The 26,399-nt window shown below is 51.1% G+C and overlaps 2 protein-coding genes across 5 annotated transcripts in view; one reads left to right on the top strand and one right to left on the bottom strand.

Moving 5' to 3' along the window:
- The window catches only part of LOC122387189 (rap1 GTPase-activating protein 1-like), a 100,078-nt gene extending 98,056 nt beyond the window's left edge, over nucleotides 1–2,022 (top strand). For all 4 annotated transcript variants that reach the window (XM_043377119.1, XM_043377120.1, XM_043377122.1 and 1 more), the window contains 2 exons: nucleotides 395–671; nucleotides 1,240–2,022. In XM_043377119.1, the coding sequence (XP_043233054.1) occupies nucleotides 395–671; nucleotides 1,240–1,374 (412 nt within the window). In that variant the 3' untranslated portion in view covers nucleotides 1,375–2,022. The remainder of the gene's footprint in view (nucleotides 1–394; nucleotides 672–1,239) is intronic.
- Nucleotides 2,023–3,143: 1,121 nt separating this feature from the next.
- Nucleotides 3,144–26,399, bottom strand: part of LOC122387188 (leucine-rich repeat serine/threonine-protein kinase 1-like) — a 105,321-nt gene continuing 82,065 nt past the window's right edge. Inside the window, exons 32-48 of the mRNA XM_043377118.1 lie at nucleotides 26,038–26,145; nucleotides 25,573–25,727; nucleotides 24,048–24,344; nucleotides 23,547–23,671; nucleotides 20,811–20,892; nucleotides 20,246–20,354; nucleotides 16,127–16,269; nucleotides 15,524–15,662; nucleotides 15,006–15,115; nucleotides 14,471–14,593; nucleotides 12,791–12,977; nucleotides 10,902–11,082; nucleotides 9,146–9,286; nucleotides 8,653–8,769; nucleotides 8,256–8,409; nucleotides 5,636–5,815; nucleotides 3,144–4,941 (exon numbers count right to left, since the gene is read on the bottom strand). Coding sequence (XP_043233053.1) covers nucleotides 4,561–4,941; nucleotides 5,636–5,815; nucleotides 8,256–8,409; nucleotides 8,653–8,769; nucleotides 9,146–9,286; nucleotides 10,902–11,082; nucleotides 12,791–12,977; nucleotides 14,471–14,593; nucleotides 15,006–15,115; nucleotides 15,524–15,662; nucleotides 16,127–16,269; nucleotides 20,246–20,354; nucleotides 20,811–20,892; nucleotides 23,547–23,671; nucleotides 24,048–24,344; nucleotides 25,573–25,727; nucleotides 26,038–26,145 — 2,732 coding nt within the window. The 3' untranslated portion in view covers nucleotides 3,144–4,560. The remainder of the gene's footprint in view (nucleotides 4,942–5,635; nucleotides 5,816–8,255; nucleotides 8,410–8,652; nucleotides 8,770–9,145; nucleotides 9,287–10,901; nucleotides 11,083–12,790; nucleotides 12,978–14,470; nucleotides 14,594–15,005; nucleotides 15,116–15,523; nucleotides 15,663–16,126; nucleotides 16,270–20,245; nucleotides 20,355–20,810; nucleotides 20,893–23,546; nucleotides 23,672–24,047; nucleotides 24,345–25,572; nucleotides 25,728–26,037; nucleotides 26,146–26,399) is intronic.

Here is a 26,399-nt window from a genome sequence, read left to right as displayed (position 1 = left end):
TGCGTAACGAATCGCCCAAGAGCTCTGTCGGTATCAGATTTTGGGGATATTGCGATTCTTGCCGGGCCCTAGAGGTTTTTGGGTCCCCTGGTTTTCGACAATTCAAGTGTCATCTCAGCACAGACAAACAACATGTAATATTACTGCGTGCTACGTTTTAATGCTACTTCCTTCCGTCACTTGCTTCCAGTCCCAATAACTTTGGCAACCTGATCTCGTTCGGCGGGCGGCAGAACGAGGGGACTTGACCTTTTCGCTCGGTGCCAGCCGTCTGGTTTACGTTTGAATATTAGAATAGTGAAATTGAAGTCACAGAGCTGGGCTCAGCGGAGAACAAGCGGCTGTCGTGTTCGTTTTTGAATATGGATCATAACACGATTTCCTCCGTTTTCAGGATCACTATGTCGGAGAGCGACGACTCGTCGCTCAACTCTGTGGACCTGGAGCCGGCCGGTTACCATGGCAACGGCTACCACGACGACTCGGACACGGGCATGGAGAGCATGGGATCGGCGGAGAACAAGCGGCTCTCGTGCTCGTTCTGCGCCGAGGAGCCGAGTGACGCGGCGGCCGCCGCGGCCGCCAGCGACATGGTCAAACAGATGGAGAGGCTACGCGCTGAAGTCAGCGCCCTCAAGAATGACAAGCTCGACCTCCTCAGGCAAAATGTGGTAAGTATGCGGCGTGAATTTGGATTATCTCGGGCTCGAGTATGAATTTGAAGTCGGCGTCAGCTTTGTCGCGTACATCTGTCCTGTGATGTGTTTTGTCAGGAAAAGTGCAGGTTGTCACGGGCTGTCATATCACACTTGAGGCTTAGCGTGCCACTTCGGATAGTACGGTTCGGAGTGTTTTTACAGCCCGAGAGTGGTTTGTTATGTGAGCTGATTCGTGGTGCGGCATTTTATCGTGTTTTGACCCGGGCTTTATGGCGGAACATGAGATGGGTCGCGGTTTATGACAGGGGCCCGACTGCGCCATAGAATTGATTTAGTGTCTCTGTATCTGCTTTAGTGTTGTCTGGCCCGGCATTTACGGGCGTATCACGTACCGTATCGAATGATTCCGGGTACTTCCGCCTGTTTTAGAGTAGGCCAGGGGTGCTCTGTATTCTGGGTTCATGGCTGTGGTATCAGGAATGGGCACGGTTGTAAACAAACAACGCTAAAATATAGTGTGTCGGTGTGTGTGAACTGGACCGGGACGCGCAATAACGTCTGCTGTTTCTCTGTCCTACAGACATGCCAGAGGGACATCAAGAAGCTGAAGGCGAACGAGATGAAGCTGCAGCAGGACATGACGTCAGCCAGTCGAGAAATCGCCAGGCTTCGTGCGCTCGTGAAAGACTTTGGCACCGAGCTGTCGGCCGTGTAAGCTTGTGATTGGTCGGCGCCGCTCACCGCTGACTGTTGATTGGCCGACACCGCTCACAGGTGATCGCTGATTGGCTATCGCTGTGTGACGCTTTGCGGGCCGTTTCGACCCGCGCTCGATCCAAAGAAAAGTGAATAATCGTTGTTTGCGCTTGAATCATGCTCTATATAGTAATTGCCGTGTCGCCTCGCATTCCGCGCATTTGAGAAGAGTGTACAAATGGGTTTGTGTTCATGCTGTTCTCCTCTGCTGGCATCGCGGCGCACTGCGGCGTGGCGCGGCGCGGCGCGCGCGCCGGCCTGCTTAGTCCCCGGCCGGCGCCCATTTAGTCAATTCATTTGCATGTAGCACAGGGCAGTGTTGCGTCGGCGGCCGTACCTGCCGCGTTCGGGAGCACCGTTACATATTTATTGTCCAACAGCAATGTGCACGCTGCGCGGCGCCGCCTGCGTGCGGCTATTTTCGTACTGGCACCGGCGGCCGCGGGTGGGTACTGGGTGGGTCACCGCCCCGACACCCCCGGGCCGGCCGCAGTACAGGACGCATTCAGTCCTCGGTGTACGTCAATGTGATCTGAGCATGGGATAGTCCTTATCGTATATGTGTATGTTCTCTGTGAACTTGCGAGAATACACGTGCGAGGTTTTAGGTGGTTATCTCTGTGGGGTGCCTATCACTGAGGCAAGGAGGAACTGATACTGAAGGAAGGAGGGTTAAAGGGAACGCCTTAGTGAAATTCCACGGCCATGGCGCTGGTTGGGTCCGTGGTGAAGACGCTCGTCTCACGATTCAGCGGTCGATGGTTCGGTTCTCAACAGGTCACACCAGGACACAGGACACAGGACACGGGGGACACAGATCCCTCCGATGGTGGTGCCGCTAGCTTTTTGCGTCAAGTTCAATCCGCGAACAAGACTCTGCATGATGCACGGTGCGAGTGCGAGCAGTGCGGTGGGGATGACAGTCCTGAAGCCACACTGCAGTAGACTGTAAAGCTGGGCTAGGGATATAGATCTGCAGCTGGGCTAGCCATGCACCCACAAACATTCCGCCATTAGGTATATGAGCGGGATTTAGTCAAACGATAACCAAAGGACGCTTATTACAACGCGTAAAGGTCATTAGAGATTAGGCCAAACTGCGGTACACATGCAAGCACCCCATTTCTGATTTTCCGTAATTCACATATCCGCTAGCGAGCAAAAAGTTAATCTGTTTTGCTCTAGCAAGTGAACACGAACTAACACGACACGACTAACAAGCGAAGAGTGTTATTTATATTCGATTCAAAGACTGGGAAACATGGGATATGTAGGAGAAATTTATCCGTTTGTATCACAACTTCAGGTCAGGCTGACTGTGTACAGTTCAACCTCGGTCGCAGCAAACAGCAATGGATCACACACCTCGCCTCAACATATCTACCAGGGAATCCCTCTATTGAATCCAGCACACGGGCGAAACGGATATCAATCAGGACCTCGGCCCACGCATCAACTTTAGGCTCCTTGGAGACATATGTCAGTCACTGATCCAGCGACAAAGGCCTGTCCCGGGGTCCAAGATCGATACCCGAAGATAAAGGGTGAATTGGCACGGATTCGAGAGGATAAAGACGCCAGAGCTCGTCAGGCTTCCCATTCCGCTGCTCGGAATGTATTTGCGAAGGTCTGTAGAAGGTGCGTGCTGCGAGACAACAATACGTCTGAAATTAACCAAATTAGTGGATCGGACAAACTGCCCCGAACTTCCAGCACCCAACCAGTCGGTCTCACGTTTCGCCGTGTATTTCTGTAGCTTTCTAGTCTAGTTTGTCTTTCGTTCGTTACAAGGGTTGTTCAAAACTCCTTTCGAAACACTCAGACGTGCCACAAAGAGACTCAGTGGTGTTCTCCGCGGCTCTGAGAAGTGCGGTGTTTATTACATATGACGCAGTGCAGAGAGAGAGAGGAAACGGTAGAAGCCCATTCAGACCACTCAACAGAGTCAAACAGTCAGTGAAAGGAATCAGAGCTAGTTCAACACAGCGACATTCAACAAAACCGTGCGACCGTGAATTGGAGCGACACTTGTCTTAGTGAGCGGATGTCCTTCGAATGAGAAATAATGAAACAACTATACATTCAACATCAAACCAAGGATAAATGTTCGCTAAAATCGGTGACTATCAATACAGTGTTGAAGAGAGCCGATAGCACTGTTTAATAGTTGACATGAAAACCTGCAATATGCAGTTACAATAGCCCATACTGTTCAAATAAAAAACACCGTGCAGTTTTACCAGATACAAAACCTAGCCAAATAACTTACGGCACATAACACAACTACTATCACACACAACAATATAATACTTATTGTATCGGTGAGATGTGCTGAAACTATTCCATTCAAGTCCATGTGATGACAACACTTAATATCACAAAGTTAATATCAGACGCCGAACAGTCACTAGCCGTTCACATCAAATTCAACTGAAAACATCCGACAAGCGCTATCAAAACCGACCAAAAACATTTGACCAACGCTATCAAATCGTCCGAAAATCTGTTACCGACTTTACCCTGGGCAGTTGAAACACTGCGGACCGGGCGATAAAACCGCTCTCTGTCGAACGCTTCCCTCTATAACCTCACTGCGTCACATGTGTAGTGACTAGTGTCTCTTTGGTATCTGCGACACAACCCCATCGGATCTTTCCGCGTGGCGTCTGGCTCACCGTGCTTCCAGTACCGGGGTACCTGGTACGTTCGGTACGCATGCGGTACCTCGAGCGACGCCAACAAGTGCACTCTACGGTTTTAATGCAGCACTTCTGGAAAAAATCGATCAGTCCTACAGCTGTCCAAGACTGACTGATCGACTGAGTTTAAATTGGTCTTAAAATTTCCCTCGGCTATCAGTCATTCCACCTATATACACTAGGCATCAGAACAACATCTGTACACTGAATCTCCGCACCGCGGCCGGCAGGGTCCATATCACAGAATGGTTGCAGCCGCCGACATTTCTATCTCCCCTGAGGAGCCACTGGGCGACCGGACCCGGTTAATCGGCCCCGTCCAGCGCCGCCTGACTCACAGTTCAGCAGTGCCGAGACTGCTGCTAGCTTCACGGCCATATCAGCGCCTAAGTAGTCCACGATCCACTAATGAACGCACCGCAGATGACTGTTGCTGCATCTCCCCACTAGTCCACCACCCAGCAGTGGGGCTGCCACAGCAGCGTGTACACCGACCTGCGCGCCGACAGTTCGTAGGGCGCGGCGCCGGCGGCCGGGCAGAACCGGCTGACCAGCGAGCGGTAGCCCCTGCCCACGGTGACCAGTCCCCTGCCGGCCGTCTCACAGTCCGAGTCGGCCTCTGAGTCTCCGTCCGCCCCGGCCGTGGGGGTGGAGGCGGCGGTGGGGAGGGCGGGCGGCGGCGGTAGCAGCGGGACGATGGCGCGCACCTCCTCCTCGTGCGGCCGGAACACGGTGATGGGGAGCATGGTGGCGGCGGCGGCCACCACCACGCAGCCCCAGGCGGTGCCCAGGTACAGCTCCGAGCCGAGCACGGACAGCGCGGTCACCTGAACAGGGAGGGGTAGGTCAGATCTACACACCAGGTACAGCTCCGAGCCGAGCACGGATAGAGCGGTGACCTGGGGGTAGGGGGAGGGTCAGATAACAGACGGTAACACCAGAATGCCATTACATATAACCGCAGGTTGTTTCAATCAGACAAACACTATTCGTCAGAATTGCGTTTTCCTATTGATAGATATGTAACACCAGGTGGTACACTGGGTACAGGTACACCAGGCGCACATGCTACACGGGCACTGTTTGCGGAAGAACACCGTTAGCAGATGTTATATGAAGGGCACCGGCTATCGATCTCCGTTCCGGTCGTTCACTGGCAGGTCCGATCGGGGCGCGCTATCGACTGACCCCAGAGGACCGCAGTCTAACAGTCTAAACCACAAAGGACAGTGTGCTGTCCGTTCGAAAGGTACCCATTCGAGCTGGTTCACTACCATCTGTGACTCGCGCAGAGGCAGGAAAACTGAGCGACAGACCAGAGGAGGTCTCAAACAGAAAAGACGACAGCGAGAGACTCGGTCTGTATACCACCAGAGCGTGTGACCCGAGTAGGGCACACAAGTTGGAAAGTGATCAATCACAACAGGGAGCAAGCGTAGGATATCACAGCGAATGGGACCCTAGCAGAAGACAGGAGTGGGACACCAGTCGCGGTTTGAGACCCGGACCACCGTCGCTCACCTGGCATTTTGCCGGACTGAGGTGTTCGTCGATACTGATGGAGCGCATTGACTCCGAGACCGGCACCAGTTTGGAGCAGTCGAGCTTGTTGGCGATCGTGTGCGTGGTGACGTCCCAGTGGTAGACCACGCAGCCAGGGTGGATGTAGGTCCACATGCTCTGCTCCAGGCCGGCCGACACCTGCCGGGGAGCAGCCACTTGACGTCAGCGCCGCGCACCCAGGGGCAGTACACGTACACAAGCACAACACCAACACTCAGGTTAGCAGCGGCGCTCAGCACAGCCGGTAGCTGCTGTACCCACAAGGTCACGGAGGCTGATTTGCTATTCGCCACACCGGCCCATATCAAGCCCAAAACACAAAGTTGGCTGAGATGCACTGATCTGGGAGTCGCGGCACCCGGATCATTAGGGCGCTGTAGATTGTTAGTCATGGCCAGGGCATTGGGAGTGTACTCGGCGCCTTTGACGGGACACCCAACATCCCACAGTCTGAATAATACAGCGGCGATATGCATGGAAGGCTGCAAAGTGTACCGAGCGACCGCTCCCAACGGGCTGAAACTCCTGATATACATAGCAGTCATGGCAGAATTCGGAGAATAGGCAGGGTTTGGGGGATCCTGAGTTACCAGCGCAAAAATGGGTGAAGAACCCAAGCTTTCGCCGCGTTATGTGATTTCAAATGCTGCCCTAATGCCTCCTTTAAAAGGTCATTCCCAACTACCGCTAAGTTTGTGTGGTTTAACTGTGATCCATCGTCACACGAGTCCCCAATAGCAGAAAGGAGTTCTGAAGTCGAATCGCTTCAATCGCTGCAGACTTTGGCAAGCGGAGTTATTATGCTACGACTAGCCTCAGCACGTTATAATACGCACCCTGGCGTCCGTTCATTGGAGCCAGGGACACTCAAATTAATCGTATCAAGGATTGGGCCACTCAGCAAAAAATGGTCAATGGTCGCTTGCTCAAAGATTGTTCGGATGCCGCCAAGCAGACCCCACAAAAACGTTTCAGTTCGGGTCAGACTTCCCGAACTGAGGATCCCCAGATAAAACAAAACACACACCCTGAGCTTGGTGCTCCCATGTAGTCTACCATATAGTTGGGTACTTGGATAAAACATCATCTATCCTCCTTACTCGTAATTCACCATCCCACTTATATTCGCCATTCCCACGGAAAATGATGTTCGAGGAAGCGATATTCATCAGACGTATTCATTATCGTAGCGCATTCCCGGCACATACTGCTGGCCGGCATACTCATCAGACTCAACAAAAGTCAAATCAAAGAAACTGATGAGATTGACCGACTCTGGGCTTCCATCTACGTCAGAATAAATCGCATCAGACAGACATTGCCAGATGTTATCTTTGCCAGTCTGGGCGCAGGCCGGGCGGTTAGGATAGTCTACTGCCAGCCAGCTATCCACAGTCCGCGGCGGCCGCGCCCACACAGAGCAAGAAAATTAATTAAAAGTTCTCTTTTCACCGGTCCGTGTAAAGTTCAGCACCATTGTGGCCCCGAGTCGTGCCGTCTGCCACTGCACATCGGAGATAGATTTGTCGCAAATTCAGGGAGGAGAGGCGTGGGCTGCAACAGTACTATCGCAAATGACGCCGGGCAAACAAACTATTGCAGATGACATCTAGTTCATCTTGCATACTGCTTAGAAGATATGTTTGCGTACCTCCTCCAGAGCCAGACTTTCTTAGATATAAATTCGACTTTGAACGGTAACATATTGCCGACAATGCACCAACCTCTAGGAAATAAGAAATGCAGCGCTTACAGCTACATCTAGACAGCTAAACAAACTCCGGGGGGGGGGGATATTTCGCAACTAAAGCCACTTAACATAACTACCTTGATGACTTCATATTCTATATCAAGTAGCTCGAACAAAAGCAAGACACACACAAGTTTCAGTGACATAAAGCAACTTATAAACTTTCAAGAAATAATGTCGCTTTGGGTTTTGATGTCTGAAACTTGACAATAATTTATCAATTTATTTCACTAAAAGCAAATCCAATCGCTTACAACTTTTTCTCAATACTCTGAAAGACGCCAGGATCCGGTTAGTCACAACCTCAAAAGTAATCAAATGAAGAAGATAACTATCGTAAGAGTTACGTCGAGTCAGTGTAATGCTTCTGTAATGGAAATGAGGTTCTGATGTGATTGATTGTCACTGAAATTTTCAGAGACTATATCGATTCGATATTCTCAGCGTATGTATAATCATTACCTTAAATAATTTTGCTGACATGTTACTTGCAAATATCACATTAGGAATTTCCGAATAACAATTGATTCACAATTAGTGGAGATATGTATTCCTGCTGATAATTGCACATATAGCGTTCGTGTCCCGTCTGCAGTCAGTGTTCCATCGCCGTCCTCCGCTCTCAGTACTGACCTGGGACTCGACCGTCGGAGTCGGTCCGCTGTCGGTACTGACCTGTGACTCGGCGGGCGACAGTCCGCTCTCTGCAACAGACCTGTGACTAGAGCGTCGGTCGTTCTCGGTACTGACCTGAGACTCGACCGACGGTCGGTTCTCGGTACTGACCTGAGACTCGACCGTCGGAGTCGGTCGGCTCTCAGTACTAACCTGTGACTCGGCGGGCGACAGCAGGCGCAGCACGTCGATGTTGGGTATGGGCGGCTCGTAGTGGTTGATGGCCTCCTGAGACACCACCACCTGGTCCTCCAGCGTGAACACAGAGACTGCGCCGCCGCTCTGGCCGCACCAGATCTCACAGCGCCTGTGGAGAGTCGGGGGGGGGGGGGGGGTGGCCAGAGGTCACAAAAGCAGTCAGAAGTCAGCGGTCAGGGGACGGAGGTCAGCGGTCAGCGGTCAGAGGTCAGTCCGGCACTAACTAGTGGAGAGAGCGAGGCATGTCAGAGGTCATACGCAGCGCTGGCTAGTGCTATACTGTTGCGACCCTGGTGGCGCGATCGGTTAAGGCGTCGACCCGCGGTGCGGGTGGTGCCGGGTTTTGGGTTACCTGTTGTCGGCAGAGAAGACGGCCCGGACGCAGTGCAGCCGGCCGCCGAGGGTGCCCAGCTCCGTCATCACGAAACTGCCCTCGCCGCGGGTGGGGCTGTTGGGCAGCACGTCCGACCTGGAGGATGGGGCATCGAGCGGTGTCAGATGGACTTTTCGCGGCAATGTGACAGCAAAGTGACCGCTCATTGACAGACCAGTGGACAATTGGCACTAGGTAGTTATGTCACCAGACGGCCAAAACTGAGACCATAACGCGAACGCTAATGAAAACTGAAGAATGGAGAACAACGTCATTCATTGTTCCAATGAAAATGAAACAGTCTCAGCAGCTGATATAACGTCCAGCCGCTAACAGACCAACTGACAACACAAACCATCGAATACCGGTAGCGTCATCCCCTCCCCTAGCACACGCCCTTAAGCACACCTTAGTACACCTTAGCACCTCCCCTCCTTAGCCCACACGCCCACCGACAGTCCGAGTCTCTGACCTGGTGATGAACAGCCGACCGTTGGCCAGCGAGACGGCCACCCTGTCGATGGGAGTCAGCGGACAGATGTCCCGCACGGCGGCCGGCTCTCCGCTGTCCGGCTCCAGCGTGTACTGAAACACCTCCTCGAACGTGGTGGGACTGTGGAAGGGAGGGAGGGAGTGGTCACGGGGGTGAACGCAAGGTCACCAGCAACATGCTACGAACAACGACACCATAGATGTCAAACGACTTTAGATAAGGAAGCTGCAGGAAGATAGAGAGTTGGAAATTGTCAACCCGCGCCCCGAAGGGGTGGGGGTGGGGGAACGCCCCCCCCCCTGTCCTTTTCCGTCGATATCTCCTAAACGGCTGGAGATATCGCCACCAAACTTTCAGGACCCCTCCGGGCATCAATTTTACACATTGTGACAAAAATCTTCCAAAGTCTATGATAGGTTGGCCACAAATGACGTCAGAATTACGTCATATTCTGCCATTTTCGACCGAAAAGACCTTCACGAGAAGAGCTGTCAGGCCTACAGTTTTGAAGATACAGAAAAATGATCGCGACATTAAAGGTGTAAAATTGACAGGGCTACAAAACTGCTATCTCGGATTTTTGAAATTTTTGAGTTTTGACCCAAAAAAAAATAAAAATGCAATTTTTTGGATATATTAGCCAAAAAATCCAAAGGAGTTTTTTGAGTTTCGAAAAAAAAAAAACGGAATATAAGTGAAAGTACCTACCGTCTTCTATCTACATACCAAATTTCAGATTGATATCTCGTTTCTTGGCCAAGTTATAGCGAAAAAAAAAAAAACTGTTCAAAAATGATGACGTCAAATTTTCAAACTCAATTTTTGGCAATTCTAGACCACGTAGGGAAAAACAAAGACCACCATTGGACTCCCCGTGACGAGCTGCATCGAATGGATACCCATTTTATGCAAAAATATCAACTTTGAAATTTGACCTAATTTGACCTGACCTTCACCAAAACGTGACCTAAGCTGGCCCCAAAAGCTGCCTGACCCACATAATCGCATTTGTCATGTAAAATGAACCATAAAACATGTATCACACGACACTTTCATATTGTGACCCCCCAGTGACCTGACCTCTGTGACCTGACCTGGTGTTAGTGACCTCAGATAGCGAAGTATGTGTTTCACGAACAATGTTCCATCGATGGTTTTCAATAACTTACCAATTTTCTCGATTTCACAACACATTTCTTGAAATGCCTGTGAACGGTGAAAATCTGACCTTTGACCTGACCTGTGACGTCATCAGTTTGACCTAGGTCAATGAAATTTGGTCACAAGGTAGTTCCCCGGTGGGGCTATCGAACGCCGTTTGAATTTTGAAAATCGGCCGGTAAATTTCCGAGATCTTAGGGGGGGGGCGAAACGCCCCCCCCCCCCCACGGGTGGTAGGGTCCGCCGGTAGCCCTACGGGGCGCGGGTTAAAATTTGAGACAAACTCCAGCGAACCTCAATTCAGCTTAAATATTTGTCAAAATACACATTCCAGCCGACTTTGATCTCCGTAGTTTCCGTAGTTCCTCCGTAGTTTGGATCTCCGTAGTTAAGCGTGGGACACAAAGTTAGGTTCAAATAACAGAACATTCCTGCTCACTTCTTAATCGCGTTATGGATGGCTGCCTGGATAAACGGGGAACGTCTGCAATAGCCTATCTTCACTGAACTATGTCCCGAGGTCAGTAAGTGTACCACAACTGACGAGAATCTCCCGATGATGGGTACAACTCACCAGTATCCCCTGATTTGTCCGCGGCTGTCCCCGACCCAGACACTCTCGCCCACCACGGCGGTGGCAGTGGCCGGCTGGGGCAGCAGCAGACTGTGGCAGTCGACAGCCTGCTGCTGCCGACAGGAGAGCACGTCCAGCAGGCAGCCGCTGCGAGCCACCCACACCTGGTGCTCCGCGCCGCCTGTAAAACAACACAGACAACACTGTAACACCAGACAGAGAGCCACCCACACCTGGTGCTCCGCGCCGCCTGTAAAACAGCACAGACAACACTGTGACACCAGACAGAGAGCCACCCACACCTGGTGCTCCGCGCCGCCTGTAAAACACAGTCAGACAACACTGTAACACCAGTATAACGCCTTTTGGGGCGACTAACGGAGCGAGCGAGAGGGTGAGCCTTGCACGTGCGGAATTTCGAGGGGGTACCTCCAACTGAGTTATGCACGGCACCCTACTAACCGGTCTCTAGCGATGTGCCAAATTTGGGCACAATCGGCCCAGCCGTTCTCGAGATCTGGAAACGGCACCCTGCACGTGCGCACGTGCAAAATGGGTCCCAACTGACTTGTGCACGGCACCCTACTAACCGGTCCCAAACTGTGTACCAAATTTGAGCGCAATCGGTCGAGCCGTTCTCGAGATCTGGAAACGACCCCTGCACGTGCGCACGTGCAGCAGCACCCCAACTCTGGCACATGGATATGCAGTGCCTAGTGGGTGCCTACCTACATGCCAACTTTGAGCGCAATCGGCCAAGTAGTTACCGAGATATTGCAACAATTGCAAAACTGACACCTCTTCGTTTTGCACGTGGCACGTGCGTCAGGGGTCACCCACATGCATCGGGAATAGTCCAATACTTGGTAGAAGGAATGAAGCTACCCTACAAAAATTACCGCATGTAAATCGGTCAAGTGGTTGCTGAGATATAAGCCTCGCAAAAGCGTCCGCACGGCCGGCCGGCCGGCCGGCCGGCCGCTCATACTCAGAAATTTCCGTTAATCTAAGGAAAGACTCCGCTCGCTTCGCTCGCTCCGTAACCAGACAGAGAGCCACCCACACCTGGTGCTCCGCGCCGCCTGTAAAACAACACAGACAACACTGTAACACCAGACAGAGAGCCACCCACACCTGGTGCTCCGCGCCGCCTGTAAAACAACACAGACAACACTGTCACACCATACAAAGAAACACCCACACCTGGTGCTCCGTGCCGCCTGTAAAACAGAACAGACAGACAACACTGTCACACCAGACAGCGAGCCACCCACACCTGGTGCTCCGCGCCGCCTGTAAAACACAGCACAAACAACACCGTGACACCAGACAGGAGAGCACGTCCAGCAGGCAGCCGCTGCGAGCCACCCACACCTGGTGCTCCGCGCCGCCTGTAAAACAACACAGACAACACTGTGACACCAGACAGGAGAGCACGTACGGCAGGCAGCCGCTGCGAGCCACCCACACCTGGTGCTCCGCGCCGCCTGTAAAACACAGTCAGACAACACTGTAACACCAGACAGAGAGCCACCCACAACTGGTGCTCCGCGCCGCCTGTAAAACACAGTCAGACAGCACTGTGACACCAGACAGAGAACCACCCACACCTGGTGCTCCGCGCCGCCTGCGAGACAGATAATAGTCAAAACTCCCACTAGACACTACAGTCAACACAGCTGCTAAACGTACACTATTCGGCTAACTACTTCTACTCATAAATACATTACACGACGCACAATATCGCAGCACCAAATATCTATGTCCACTGACCCGGTCACTGACCTACCCACGTGACCCTTCACCCAGCCACTGGCCTGTCACACTGCCCTGTCACCCCATCCAGTGACCCAGCAATGACCCATCACCCCACCACCACCTGTACTGACCTGTGACAGTGAGCGCCGAGGCGGTGAGCGCCGCCAGCGGCTGCTCCAGCGGTACCACGTCCCGCAGCTGAGTCAACTCCGGCGCCGCCGCCGTGCTCACCAGCTGGCTGGCCGAGGGCCGCGAGCGCGGCTGCTGGTCCCAGCACAGCACCATCACGTCCAGCAGGTAGGTGGCCGTGCTGGCCTCCTGCGGGGAGAGCAGCAGGGTGGTCAGGAGGCGCAGAGCAGCGTTCGCAGCGAAGAAGCGAAGGCGCAGAAGAACGACATTCAGTCGGAAGGGGTGGGAACTTCTGATCCCCCAAAATCCCTTCTGTTTTTGGATCTTTCAGCATTTCCGCACATAAAATGTCCCTTCTCTGTACGGTGTATTAGTGGTTAGAGCAGACTTCCCGCAGATGTTGTTCACCCTCAGTCAACGTCTTTAAGAACAGGCTGGATGCGTGCTGGGAGTCGATCTGGTACTCCATTCCTGCTACCGACTGAGAGCAGATTGAACTTAAGGAAATCGGCGAGAACGGGCCATACAGGACACCATGCCTCTTGTCCCGGTAACGAGAAGTTGAAGATGAAGATAAAAATGAAATACACAGTGGTTGCTATGCCATTGGAGTCACATTTCAGAGTGTCATTCGAAAGACGCCCGACGGGCATTGTTAAAGAGACTTGGATAGACGGATACTGGTACCTAACGATAGTGTGCTAAGAACTTCCAACTCGTTCGTTAACTGATGGATTCACCGGAGCGACAAAGACTCAACCACAAAGAATGATTCGGGATCGGGTTACCAATACAACTGACCAATACTAATTGACACTTCGAATCAATCTAACGATAACTCGTTCGTTTCAGCCCTCCATAGCAGCAGCAGTATGTGTTTTGTTTGATGGAATCAATCCCTGAACAGCATGGCAACAGTGCACGTTCGGCGCTGCGAGTGCTAATTGAGACCCGCCGCTTCGTACTGGTCGACTGGTGGTCGCTGACCGTTCCATAAAAGATCGAAAAAGTATAGCTGGCGAAACATAAAACAGCTTTTGACGAAGGCAGGTTGAAGTTCATCGGACAGGTCAACGTCCGAGCTAGACTACAGCAAAAGAACCTAGAGTAAAGCTGTGGATTAAGGACAATTTTAAATCTGCACCGATTCCGTCGCAAGTAAAAACTGCGATCAGACAGCTTTAAAGGATGGACGGGTGACTCAGTGATCTGGATTAAACCCAGTTCACCCTTTAGAGACGCCAATGCTGCCCAGTGACCCTGGCAAGATAGAAGACGTTCTAGGTCAAAAGCTTTGTTATTGTAGCAGAACCAATACAAAACCTAGCCCCGATCTGCCCACTCGAAGGTGTTTATATGTTTATAACTCACTGCAGTCGGGCTTACTAGCTCGATCCAGGCTATTATTGACTCGAGCTGACCCAACCGTTGGGTCCAAGCGCCCCGCTGCTGGTATAATTGTGTCAAGGTGTTGCCGTGTCCGGGTACACACCAGGTCGAAGCACCTGGCGCTGGGTCGCTGTGCCCCACAGTTACTGCGCCCCCGGCCTGGCGCTGTGTCCCCATGACCCCGCCTGTTTAGGTGTCCTGGCGTCCCGGGCTTCTGGTGTCCCGGAGCCCCCGTCTGTTTGGGCGTCCCGGCGCCCCGGTCTGCTCTGGCACCCCGGCGCCCCCGGGCGTACCTTGATGGTGAGCGGCGGCCGGCGTCCCTCCAGGATGTGCTCCTTGACCGACTCGTAGCCCTCGAACGGCGGGTGCAGCGAGATCAGCTCGTACAGGAACATCCCGAACGAAAAACAGTCCACCTGCGGACGGAGTGCGCATTGGGCAGAGGTCAGAGCAAACAGGAATCAAATCAATCTGCTAGGACGACGAAAACACAGTAATATACTCGCTATCGAAACCATCTGGACCATCATCGGAAAGACCCACCGCCGCCATTAATCCGACTTTTTCACAGCAATTGATTCACTGCATTCAGTCATTGTGCCCATTTTGCCATGCATCAATATGATCCTCGTCTGCTGATGTCCACTGTCTTGTAACCACCATCTATACGCACGCCTTTGTGCACACTTGTTTGATTATTAGGGTTTATTCTTTGCACCAATGTCTCACACATGACTTATACCACCTTTTTCAGTATAGCACTATGCCCCACTTTATCGTCCCTGTACTAATCTTTTCCGTACTCCACTCTGGCGTCCCTGCACTGACCTTTTCCGTGTACTCCTCCTCCCCGTTGTAGCGCATGATCTCCGGCGCCATGAAGCCCTCGGTGCCGGCGAAGCCTTTGGTGCCGGCAGGCAGGGTGGACCGGCTGATCCCTACGGGCGGACGGAGAGGGTAAGGGTGTTTGCACGGACCTCAAACACCGGCGGGATACACAGCGGGGGCAGCTGACATTCACAGCACTGCTAGGCGTAGGCGGGGAACGCCGGAAATCTTTATTCTAATGTGCTCGCAATGCTGCTATTGGAAGTATCTATACTCAATTCTTACAAACATTTGTATGCATATATCTGCAGCGTTACATAAAATGTTGACAGATGAAACTTGAAGAGGTCAATTTCAGCATTTAATGCTTCATGGTAGACCACCCATCCCACAACCATCCCCAGACCTTTCCGGCCCCTCCAGGCCTTTCAAGTTCCATTGCCTCCTCTTTCAGCCTTCCCAGTCCTCCCCTCCCCTCTCCCCGGCCTCTCTCCGCCCCTCTCCCCAGCCCCGCTCACCATAGTCGGCCAGTTTGACCTCGACGGGCACGTGCTGCCGCTGGAACGGTGACGGCAGCGACCAGACCAGCACGTTCTCAGATTTGAGGTCGCGGTAGATGATGTGCTGCTGGTGCAGGTACTCCAGTGCCTTGGCCACCTGGTGGCGGGGCAGAGAAACACAGGTTCAGCGGCCGGCCTCGCACAGAAACAATCGGAGTCCACGGAATAGGCGACAAGGAAAATAAAAACTGATAGAAGAAGCTCCCAGCGTGACCCGTCCCTGCCCTGAAGCTGCAGGATTCCTTGTATGGCCGGGAGCGTAGGTCGGCACTAACTCTTCATCACCCTCGCCTGATGGACCCATGGTCATGATTGGACACCCATGAAATTGCAGTAACCGTTCGTGACCTGCAGAAGACGCCCTGTATGGCCGAAGACGGCAGTCCTGGCACCCCCATGACCCTTCAGTGGTTCTCCTCAGACCAGCAGTAGGACGCCCTGTATGGTCGAGGACGCACTGGCGATCCTATACCCCCGTGACCCGTCCCTGACCTGCAGCAGGACGCCCTGTATGGCATCGGTGGCACTGGCAATCCTATAACCCCGTGGCCCGTCTCTGACCTGCAGCAGGACGCCCTGTATGGCCGATGGCGGCAGCCGGGCGCCCGAACGCCGGTAGTGCGCCAGAGTGGTGTCCAGAGCGCCCATCGGAGCCAGCTCCAGCACCAGCGAGAGCGGACTGGTGCACAGACCCACCAGCGGCACTGTAACAGACACAAACACACGAGAAGGGGTTGTTAGTCGTGTAACAGCCCAGCGTCCAGCAGAGTTATTGAGACGAATAGAGCGTCAGGTGAATAGCAATTTCGTTTGTTTATTGGGGCCCGCGCCCCAGTGTGTGTGTGTGTGGGGGGGGGGGGGGTTGAACACCCCCGCCCTCCGTTTTTTTCGTAGATATTTCAAAAATGGCGGTGCGGAGCGCCGCCGTTTTTGGTACACCTTATCATACATCAATTCTACACATGTTGTGAAAATTTCAGACCAAGGTCATTCAAGGTCAGGTCACCAGGTCACTATGTCTGCCATAGCTACACCGAGTGACCGATCACTTTGAAACCTTCAGCGATTGATGAGGGTAACAGTATCTATACAATGTATATCTCGGAATTTTGATATCGGTGACCTAAGGTCAGGTCAATTTTGCGGCCTCTCCATTTTAAAGGTAGTGTGCCACCTTTGAAAGATTTCCCATTTTATTTTTCCTAGGATAAGAAGCTTCTGTTTTTACCTAATATCGCAAAAAAAAAATCAAAAATGGGCCTGGAATAGTGCCTTTTTCGCCTAAAAGTTTATCGGTTTTTCTATATGTATAACAACTGTAGTGGGCCGACCTGCAAACAGGCGTCGGCAACAATCGCGAATGCGGCGCACATGTGACAATAAGCAAAGGTCATTATAGAGTTACGACGTACGGGAATGAGTTATCAGCTGTGTAATCGTAGACAACACAATGTCGAGCCTTAAACTGTAAGCCTGTATTGGTATTGTTTCTTTTATTTGGTTGTCGAACATTATTTATGGTTTGAAATATGATTTTATGTAAAATAATTGATATGAAAAAGCCGTCTCTTAAGTTATGACCCCATTTCACCACACGCAAGTGGCAGAAATGACAATGATCATCTGACGCATTTTTCTTGGCCGAAGTCAGAGCGCAAGGCCCGACGCACCACCACCGCACCACAAAGTATGAGCAGAAGCCGCGCCCAAAGCCAGGGCCCCGGTAACGTGAGGTAGCCGAGTCGGGGCAGCGTGCGCTGACCCAAGCCGGGGCCGCAGCTTTGGGCGCGGTCTACCGCATCCCCGCGGGCAGCCCCAGGCTATCACATGACACCGGGAGGACGCGCGGCCCCGGCTTGGGTCAGCGCACGCTGCCCCGACTCGGCTACCTCACGTTACCGGGGCCCTGGCTTTGGGCGCGGTCTACCGCACCACCTAACAGGCGTGTTCGAAACCGCAGGAGATGATGATGAACGGGTTTATCGAAACTTGATTGGATGAGCATATCAGTAATAGGGATTTCAGTCTGTGCATTTATTGTTCATATTGGTGTGAAATGTGGTTGGGGTACGACCGACAACCCGTCGGGGCGAATTTCGCACTGGGGTACTCAAAATTTGAAGAATTTAAGACGTTTCCATGAGTTTTAAAGGTATGGATAAGTTCTAAAAATCCGGTTCTCCTTATCTGGGCCATTAACTCCATACGGTCCAGGAAAGCTGGCACACTACCTTTAAGACGTTTCCATGAGTTTTGAGGGTATGGATAAGTTCTAAAAATCCGGTTCTCCTTATCTGGGCCATTAACTCCATACGGTCCAGGAAAGCTGGCACACTACCTTTAAGTCAATAGGAGAAAATTGAAAAGCGACTGTTTTGCACGAACGCCATTCTAGACACTCTTAAACATCGAGATGTAGGTAAAATTGACACACTGAACCGGAAAATGGCAACTGTGACCCCTCGTTATGTCCCCGAGGTCATCTCAGGTCACGAACAGAATCTAACAGTTTTTCGCTAATAACTTCTGATAGAGGCGTGCTAGAGCGCTGAAAACGCCTTAGATGTGTTCGGCTCGACGTTGCGGATCGACTGATATGCAACATGACCTTTTCCGGTCAGGTCATGACCTTGACCTGAGGTCAAATTTTCAAGTTGACCTTTCAAGGTCAACTTATAGTTCATTCGACAATCGACGCGTCTCGAAGAGAGGAACACGATGCTGGCAAAAGTAAATGTCCTGGCTCTTTTGAGTCAAAAGTTATCGCCAAAAAACGATTTTCGTAAAAACGGCTATTTTTGGAGTTTTTGCCCTGTGAGGATAAACCGTTGACCTGAGGTCAAATCTGAGAACATTACTCAGAAAGGTCTGTAAAAGGGCTATCGAATGCGCTTTTCCGCGGCGCTGTAGCTCTATCGGTTCCCGTGATAGCCGTTGGCAATTTCCAAAATGTTGAAATAGTCAACATTTTACCTTTGGTGACATCTGGTGACCTGACCTTTGACCTGACCCAAAAAATGACCGAGGTGTTTTCGTCCTTATTTTGGATGTTCTTTCGATTGCCGCTTACCGCGTATCGCTACGTGGCCCAGGAGCCGAGTTAGAAGGGGGGGGGGGGTGTTCAAACACCCCCCACACCAGGTCGTGGAAAATCCAGACTGACACTGGGGCGCGGGTTAAGGGCGCGCCGACTACAAGGTCATTTTGCGCCCATGAATAACAATTTCGAGCCTACCAAGTTTATAACACGTCGTCACGGGAAAACAGCGGATAGGGAAAAATGCGAAAAAATATTTTAAGCAACTAGCATTGACCCGGCAGGCGGTGGGCCTCCCGGCCACCTTCCGCGCGGTGGGGGGGGGGGGGCATTTTTGCCCCCCCCCCCCCGTATCTCCGAAACTACTGGACGGATCCAGAAAATTCAAACGGCGTTCGATAGCCCTGTCAAATTTGTCGAAGGAAACCAAATTTCATTGACCTCGGGGTCACCGATGACGTCACAGGTCAGGTCAAAGATCAAATGTTTCACCGTTCACGGGGCTTCTAGGGAAAGCGCTATAACACCGAGTAAAACGCATTTTGTCGAAAATCAGCGATAGGGCGTCAGTTGTATAGTACATATGTTGCTATCAGAGGTCACTGGTCATACCAGGTCAGGTCACAGGTCAGGTTACCAAAGGTCACCAAGGGTCACCACATGAACCCAACTTTACTAATATTGTGAGATGCATGTTTTATGGCCAGTTTTCATTTCCAACTCAATGGTGTTGGTTATAACACCATCAGGTACGGTTTAGGTCACTTTCTGGTGGAGGTCAGGTCAAGGTCAGGTCAAAAAAAGGTCAAATTTTAAAGCTGATATTTTTGCATAAAATGGGTATTGATTCGATGCAGCTCGATGCAGCTATTTGTTTTGCGCTACGAGGTCTAGAATTGCTAAAAAATTGAGTTTAAAAATTTGACGTCATCAATTTTGAACAGTTTTTTTTTCGCTATAACTTGGCCAAAAAAGAGGTATCGATCTCAAATTTGGTATGTAGATAGAAGGCGGTAGGTACTATCACATATCTTCCGCTTTTTCGAAATTCAAAAAAACTTTTTGGATTTTTCGGCTATTATATTTAAAAAATCCATTTTTTAAGGGTCAAAATCCAAAAGTTTAAAAAATCCGAGATAGCAATTTTGTAGCCCTCTAAATTCTACACCTTTTATGTCTGAAATATTTTTCTGTGTCTCTAAAGCTGTAGGCCTGACAGCTCTTCTCGCGAAACCATTTTATGGGTCGAAAATGGCAGAAATGACGTCACTCTGACGTCATTAGCGTCCAACCTATCATAGGTTTTGGAAATTTTTTGGTCACAATGTGCAATAGCTATTCACGGGAGGGTACTGAAAGTTTGGTGACGATCGGCGCAGCGGTCTCGAGATATATCGAAAAAAAAACTAAGGGATGGGGGCAAAAAAAAAAAAATGCCCCCCCCTCACCGCCTGGAAGGTTAATGAGCTGTTTAATATGCAAGTCGCGAAAGCTAGAGCATCATTCAAACGGCAGGCGGATCGAGTTATCCACTTTAAAGCATACATTGTCATTCATCCGAGCCAATGATCACCCCCATAGACCTCCGTCTGAGTCCCTCTGTGTCTTTTGTCCCTGCGAAGTCCTACCGCCGGCTCCCTCACCGATGTAGGGATGTCGCAGTGTCACCAGGATGTTGAGCTCCTGCCGGGCCGTGCAGTAGGCCTTGCAGGCGTACTGCAGCGGGTCGCGCTCCCACTTACTCTGGGCAGCCTGTGGACACGGGGCACAGAGAGTTACACACGGAGGGTCAGATATACAGACGGTCAGACATACGGACGACTAGGCATACGGACGGCTAGACGCGCGGACGGCTAGACGCACGGACGAGCAGGCGCACAGACGGCATATAATATATGCCGCTCTACAGACTGTGTGCTTAATATATTGTAAGCACACGGCTGCAGAGCGCTCATAACCTTTACATGTAGGCACATCAAAGAAAGGTCAACAGTGCGCAGAACCTATGACTGCCGGCATTGTCATTGAAGAGAGAAAAATAAACTGGATATGGGAACCGGCAAGCAAAAACAGCGAAGTTATGTGCGACACCTCATTATTCACAAATGTGCCTTCAGCTGAACGTAATGTGGGATCAGGAAAATGGTCTCATATTATCGTCGTATTAGCTGTGATTAGACAGCCGTCGCCGACATTGTTCGTACGTACCTTGTAGGCAGCCACTGCTGACGATCGCGCATCCTCTCCTGGATCGCTGGGCTGCAGCATCTTCATCGCAACGTCCATATACCTGACGAGCACACATAAATGAGAACACGCTACACGCGGAATAAATGAGGTGCAGCTTTGCCACGTGAAGCATTAGACGAGTTTTACGCAGTTCAACATATTTTGAATACTGACTTATAACACTATGCAACAAAAAATGAAACATTTTCTGTTCCTGGAAAGCGACCGAATTTTTCTTATTCATTGGGTCCTATTATAACCGAAATGGGCATTAGTTTTGATCTGAAAATGCTTTTCCGGTTTTCAGAGACGATTTTCGATTTTTGGCCCCGAAATTCGGTTTTTGGCCCACCGTGTCCGATGTAATTGAGTAATCGACTCGCGGTAACTTTCATCGCCTTTCCTATGCCACAAGCTTTCGAATGATATCTGGTTTTGCATATTTGCGTGCAAAAATAACGTCATAAATCTATGTTAAAGTAAGAAAATGTTGAAATTTTGTAAAAATTTGACATTTTTTCGATTTCATTTCAAAATAGAGGAAAAACTAAAGGCCCTATCCAAATTCTGAGCCCAGTTCCTTGAAGAGCATTCAATTTCCGTTCGGAAGGTACCTTTTTAGTGCATTTTATCGGATTCCTGTGGCGTCCAGATTGAGTTAACCTAAACACATATCCTAAGTCATATCACATAGCATTAATCTGATAACGTATGTTAACGCCATAGGATCAACGAGGGGTTAACTGAGGTCATGTTGTTGACCCCTTGTGACCTCGGGTCACACGCAGGAACTTACTTTTGAGCAGTCCTGTCGCTCAGAATCTTGATCTGTACCTCCATTTGTTAGAATGATTCTTCATACACTGAACACATATTGTCATGGAAATGGCTGGGGGCCCGTTTTTCAAGTGACTCAATCTGGACGCCACGGTAAACCGATAAAATGCACTAAAATAGTACCTTCCGAACGGAAATTGAATGCTCTTCAAGGAACTGGGCTCAGAATTTGGATATGGCCTTTAGTTTTTTCTCTATTTTGAAATGAAATCGAAAAAAATGTCAAATTTTTACAAAATTTCAATATTTTCTTACTTTAACCCTAGAACGCCTAGGAGGGGGGGGGGTTGTATCAACCCCCCCCTGACGTTTTTTCGAAGTGCACGCTAAACGGCTTGTCGTAGCGGGCTGAAATTTTCAATACCCTCTGGGGCAACCTTTGCGCATCTTTTGCCGAAAAAAAATTGATCGGGTCATGTCAGGTCACGGAGTTATGACGTCATAAGAGGTACAGCCTCCGGCCGGATTTTCACAAACTGAGTGCCAACGCCCGAGGTTTCCTGCCGGTGGTACGGACATCGGTTGATGGATCGTGATGAAACTTCCCATGCATGTTGGGGCAAGTATTGGCTATCATATGGTATAAGAAATTTGACCGGGTCAGGTCAGGTCACGGAGCTATGACGTCACAAGAGGAACAGCGTCCGGTACTATTTTTGAAAAGCGCCCGAACCACTATTTTGCTAATTCTTGTCACCTCAATGGGAATATGCAGCAATATTAGCTTCTATAGGGAGCAAATGGACCTCCCAAATCCAAAAATACAATCAGATTTCAAAAATTTAAATTTTGATTTTTCGAATTTCTGCCGCCGACTGTGACCTTGCCGACTTCCGGCGCTCCCAACGCGCCATTTTTAGAGCTAGGGAAACGAAATACATACCAAACGATAGAGAATTGATCAAGGAACACGATAGTGAAGGTTTCAAGTCGATATCTCCCACCGTTTTGCCGCAATCGCCGCCGAAAGTTGAGAAAAGTCTATTTTTCCGAAAATTTGACCTTTGACCGGTCAAAAGTAGGTCAAATGTTGACCTAGGACCAAAAAATATACCACCAATCGCGAGATCTCGTTGAGAGCAATCCGTTGGTTTTTTCCGCTAAGCTCTACGACCTTCCGTTTCGAAACGCCAGGGGGGGTCGTAACCCCCCCTGGTCGTTCGTGTTATGAGAAATGGCCTGGTCGTGCGAGGGTTAACATAGATTTATGACGTTATTTTTACACGCAAATATGCAAAACCGGATATCATTCGAAAGCTTGTGGCATAGGAAGGGCGATGAAAGTTACCGCGAGTCGATTACTCAATTACACCGGACACAGTGGGCCAAAAACCGAATTTCGGGGCCAAAAATCGAAAATCGTCTCTGAAAACCGGAAAAGCATTTTCAGATCAAAACAAATGCCCATTTCGGTTATAATGGGACCCAATGAGTCCAAAAAAAATCGGTCATTACTCAGGAACAAAATGACTGTTGCATAGTGTAATAAGCGAATAATTAACTTGACGTAAATGATGTCTTCCGCGTGTCTTCGGATGATCCGCCATATAACGTATCCTAACAAATACCACTATGTCTTAACTTCAAGGACACACCACATCCCACGCAAGTCATCGTATAAGTTTGAAACATATTTCCTGTTCATTATACGGAGCAATGAGCATATCTTGCAACGCAGAGGCAATGAACCATTCCTACTTCCTCCTCGCATAACTAACAAAATTCGACGCAGCTCCATGCCACGCCATGCCACACCACACCATATTATTATATAACGCAATACCATACCATACCATACCATACCACCATTCCACAATTACACACCACACCACGTCAATCCACGCCATACCACACCTCACAAACCACACCACACCATACCTGCCGTCGTGGCGTCCCCGGTAGGAGGCTCGGAACACGAAGCCGAAGGCGCCGCGGCCCAGCATAGGTCCGCGCTGGACGCTCTCTGGGCGGATCAGACGCCGCTCACCCACGTCCAGAAACACCTGACGGGGCGGAGGGGCGCGCGTTAGTGGTAGACAGTCTGACGGGAAAATGGGATTGGCTGGCCGGCTCAGACAATTATTTGAACGGAGGCAATTTTTGAAGTGAAAAACAATAAAAGGAGTCGATGCTGGCCAGAAGATAATAATGCGTAATACATAAACCAGCAATGACAGAATGCAAATATAAAACACACAGCTGATGTTAAAAAACATGCATCACTTATCATTCCTGGGTAGCGCTCGAAACTTGTAGACACACCGCACTTAACTTCCTCATCGCGCTCTGAAGCGATTCCGTGTCATTGCACCCCACTCGTACGCTCTCATCCCCACCTTTCCCGCGCTCCCTCCGTTTCCTCCACCGCAGCTCCCTCACCGTGTCGGGCGCCACCTGTGCCAGCAGCAGCGGCCCGTGACTGGGACACTCCACGTGCCGGCTGCTGTAGCTGGCCAGGATACACTCCTCCACCAGGAAGGCGTACACGGTGGGTGGGGGCGGCGGCGGCTCGGCCGGCGGCGGCGGCGGCGGCGGCGCGCCGGCCTCCGGACAGCCCTGGGCCGACGGGTTCCGGCTGGAGGGCGTACTGTCCGGACCGACGCCGCTGTCACCGTCCGAGTGTTCGGCAGGGTCGGCGGCCGGCCGCTGACGCACCACCTCCGGCAGCCAGTCGTCCTGGAAACGGGGAGACGGGATCAGTGAGAGAGGCGGGATAGGTGAGGGATAACAGCAAAACACCGTTACAGCCATTCGTCCTGTATAGGGAGAGACAAAATGGGTGAATGGTAACACAGTTACAGCCAGTCGACCTGTTCAGGGAGAGACGAGATAGGTGAGTGGTAACAGTAAAACCCAGCAGTGCAGCCAGTCGTCCTATGAGGGATAGGAAACATGGGTGAGTGGTAACAGCATAACACAGCTATAACAGCCATTCGACCTGTCAGGGACAGACGGGTGGTGGTCACAATAGGGGTGAAACACGGGCAGCAGCAAATCTGTCCTATAGCAGGATGACGGCCGGTCAACCTGATAAAATATCGGTGATAATAATAAAACAAAGATTGGAACAGCACTGTTGCATAGAACCGGGAGCACGGGATAGACGGCGGTAGGGGGAAAATATACACGGACAGCAACAGCCAGTCGCCCTATAGATTATAGCACACAGACAGGATAGACGAGCCACAATAAACCCAGCGGCTGGGTACAGCCGAACGAACGGCCGTCGGCGAGACAGAGTCAAACAGGGTCTAAATGGCGCAGCAGATGAATGCATATTGAACAGATTAAAACAAACGCCCCAGATTACCATGCAATGAATTCCTATTTCCACATTAACCGAGGAAGCCTTCAAGACTAATCAAAACTATCGAATAATATAACCTATTGAACAGAAAGTAGTTACTAAACAATCAGCGCTTGTCGAGGTTCAATCGGTATTGAACCGTTTGAACTATTTGTAACAGTCAAAAACGGATGACTGATCGTCCCTTCCACTCGCGGGCGTCTTTAAACCTACTTACAGTAATCGCCTACCTAAATATCGCACGACCGGCTAGCACTCACTGAACTTCCCATAATGTCTGTCCAACGACCCGGCGCGCAGTTCGAGCACGTCAAACAACTAACTCTAAGCCACCCCTTCAACTCAACTTATTTATCCTTGTAAATAACCAAGGAGAGGCGACGGGTTCGAGCGCTTCAGGCAGACTCAACGCCGCAACAGATAAAAATATCCTGTTTGCCCGACCACCGAGTACCAAGTGACGAAGCTACAGCCTCTAGGCAGGCGCCGACGACGCAGCAGGGCACGGAGGTGGGCCGTGGAGCACCGAAACAGTCACCCAACTCCACCAAACCCCCGGGGGTGTAGCTAAGACCGCGGTCAGCACGTCCCGCTCACCTGGTCGGCGGGAAGCGGCGGCGGCGGCGGGGAGGGCGGCGCCGGCGGCGGCTCCAGGCCGTCGTCCTGGTCGCCGCCGGCGGGCAGACAGGCCGGGCAGGGCAGCAGGCGGGTCACCAGCAGTCGGCCCTCGGAGGTGTGCACGAACCGGGTCCCTGTGGACCGGGGTCGGAGGCCGTCAGTGGTCGGGGACCGACGGCAGGGGAGGTGGACGGCGGCTGTCATTGGAAGTGGGAACGCGCAGACTGGGCGAAAAGGATGCGAGCAAAACTATAGCCTAGACGAAAGTGAAGAACACATGCGATGAAAAAATATCAGAGAAGAGTCCACTTATGACAGGATTTCCTGCCCTTACCTGAGCCTGACACAAATACAAAAATCACAAATTCGTATCTGCCACGACTAAGATCTAAGCCTCCCGTATCGTGTCTGCCCCCCCCCCCCCTCCCGGTTCAGCTCACTGACCTAGTGTGGGGTACCAGTCCTCCAGCAGGGTGTCGATGTGGTCCACGGCAACCGCCAGCAGCTTGGAGGCACACTCCGGGTTGGGCTCCAGCACTGCCGACTGAATACCTGGACAGGGGAGACCGAGGTCAGGTCACGGCAAATGGCCGTGGTAACTGGGTATCACGGTAACAGATCACGGTAACAGATCACAGCAATAGGGCATCATAACAGGTAACAGTAATTACTGGTCGTGATAACTGAGCTCATTGTATGTGGTAAAAGCGGCAGCAGCCGGCCGACTACTTAGGATCTATGTGATAATTGCATCCTTTTTCCAGTTAAACAATATTTACCAAGACTTTCAGCTCAACACTAGCATT

The sequence above is a fragment of the Amphibalanus amphitrite genome, unplaced genomic scaffold (genome assembly GCF_019059575.1).
Source record: "Amphibalanus amphitrite isolate SeventyFive unplaced genomic scaffold, NRLGWU_Aamphi_draft 000276F_arrow, whole genome shotgun sequence".
NCBI classification, from domain to species: Eukaryota; Metazoa; Arthropoda; class Thecostraca; order Balanomorpha; family Balanidae; genus Amphibalanus; species Amphibalanus amphitrite.
Note: the sequence above shows the minus strand (reverse complement) of the source record. Positions and strands in the feature narration are given on the sequence as shown.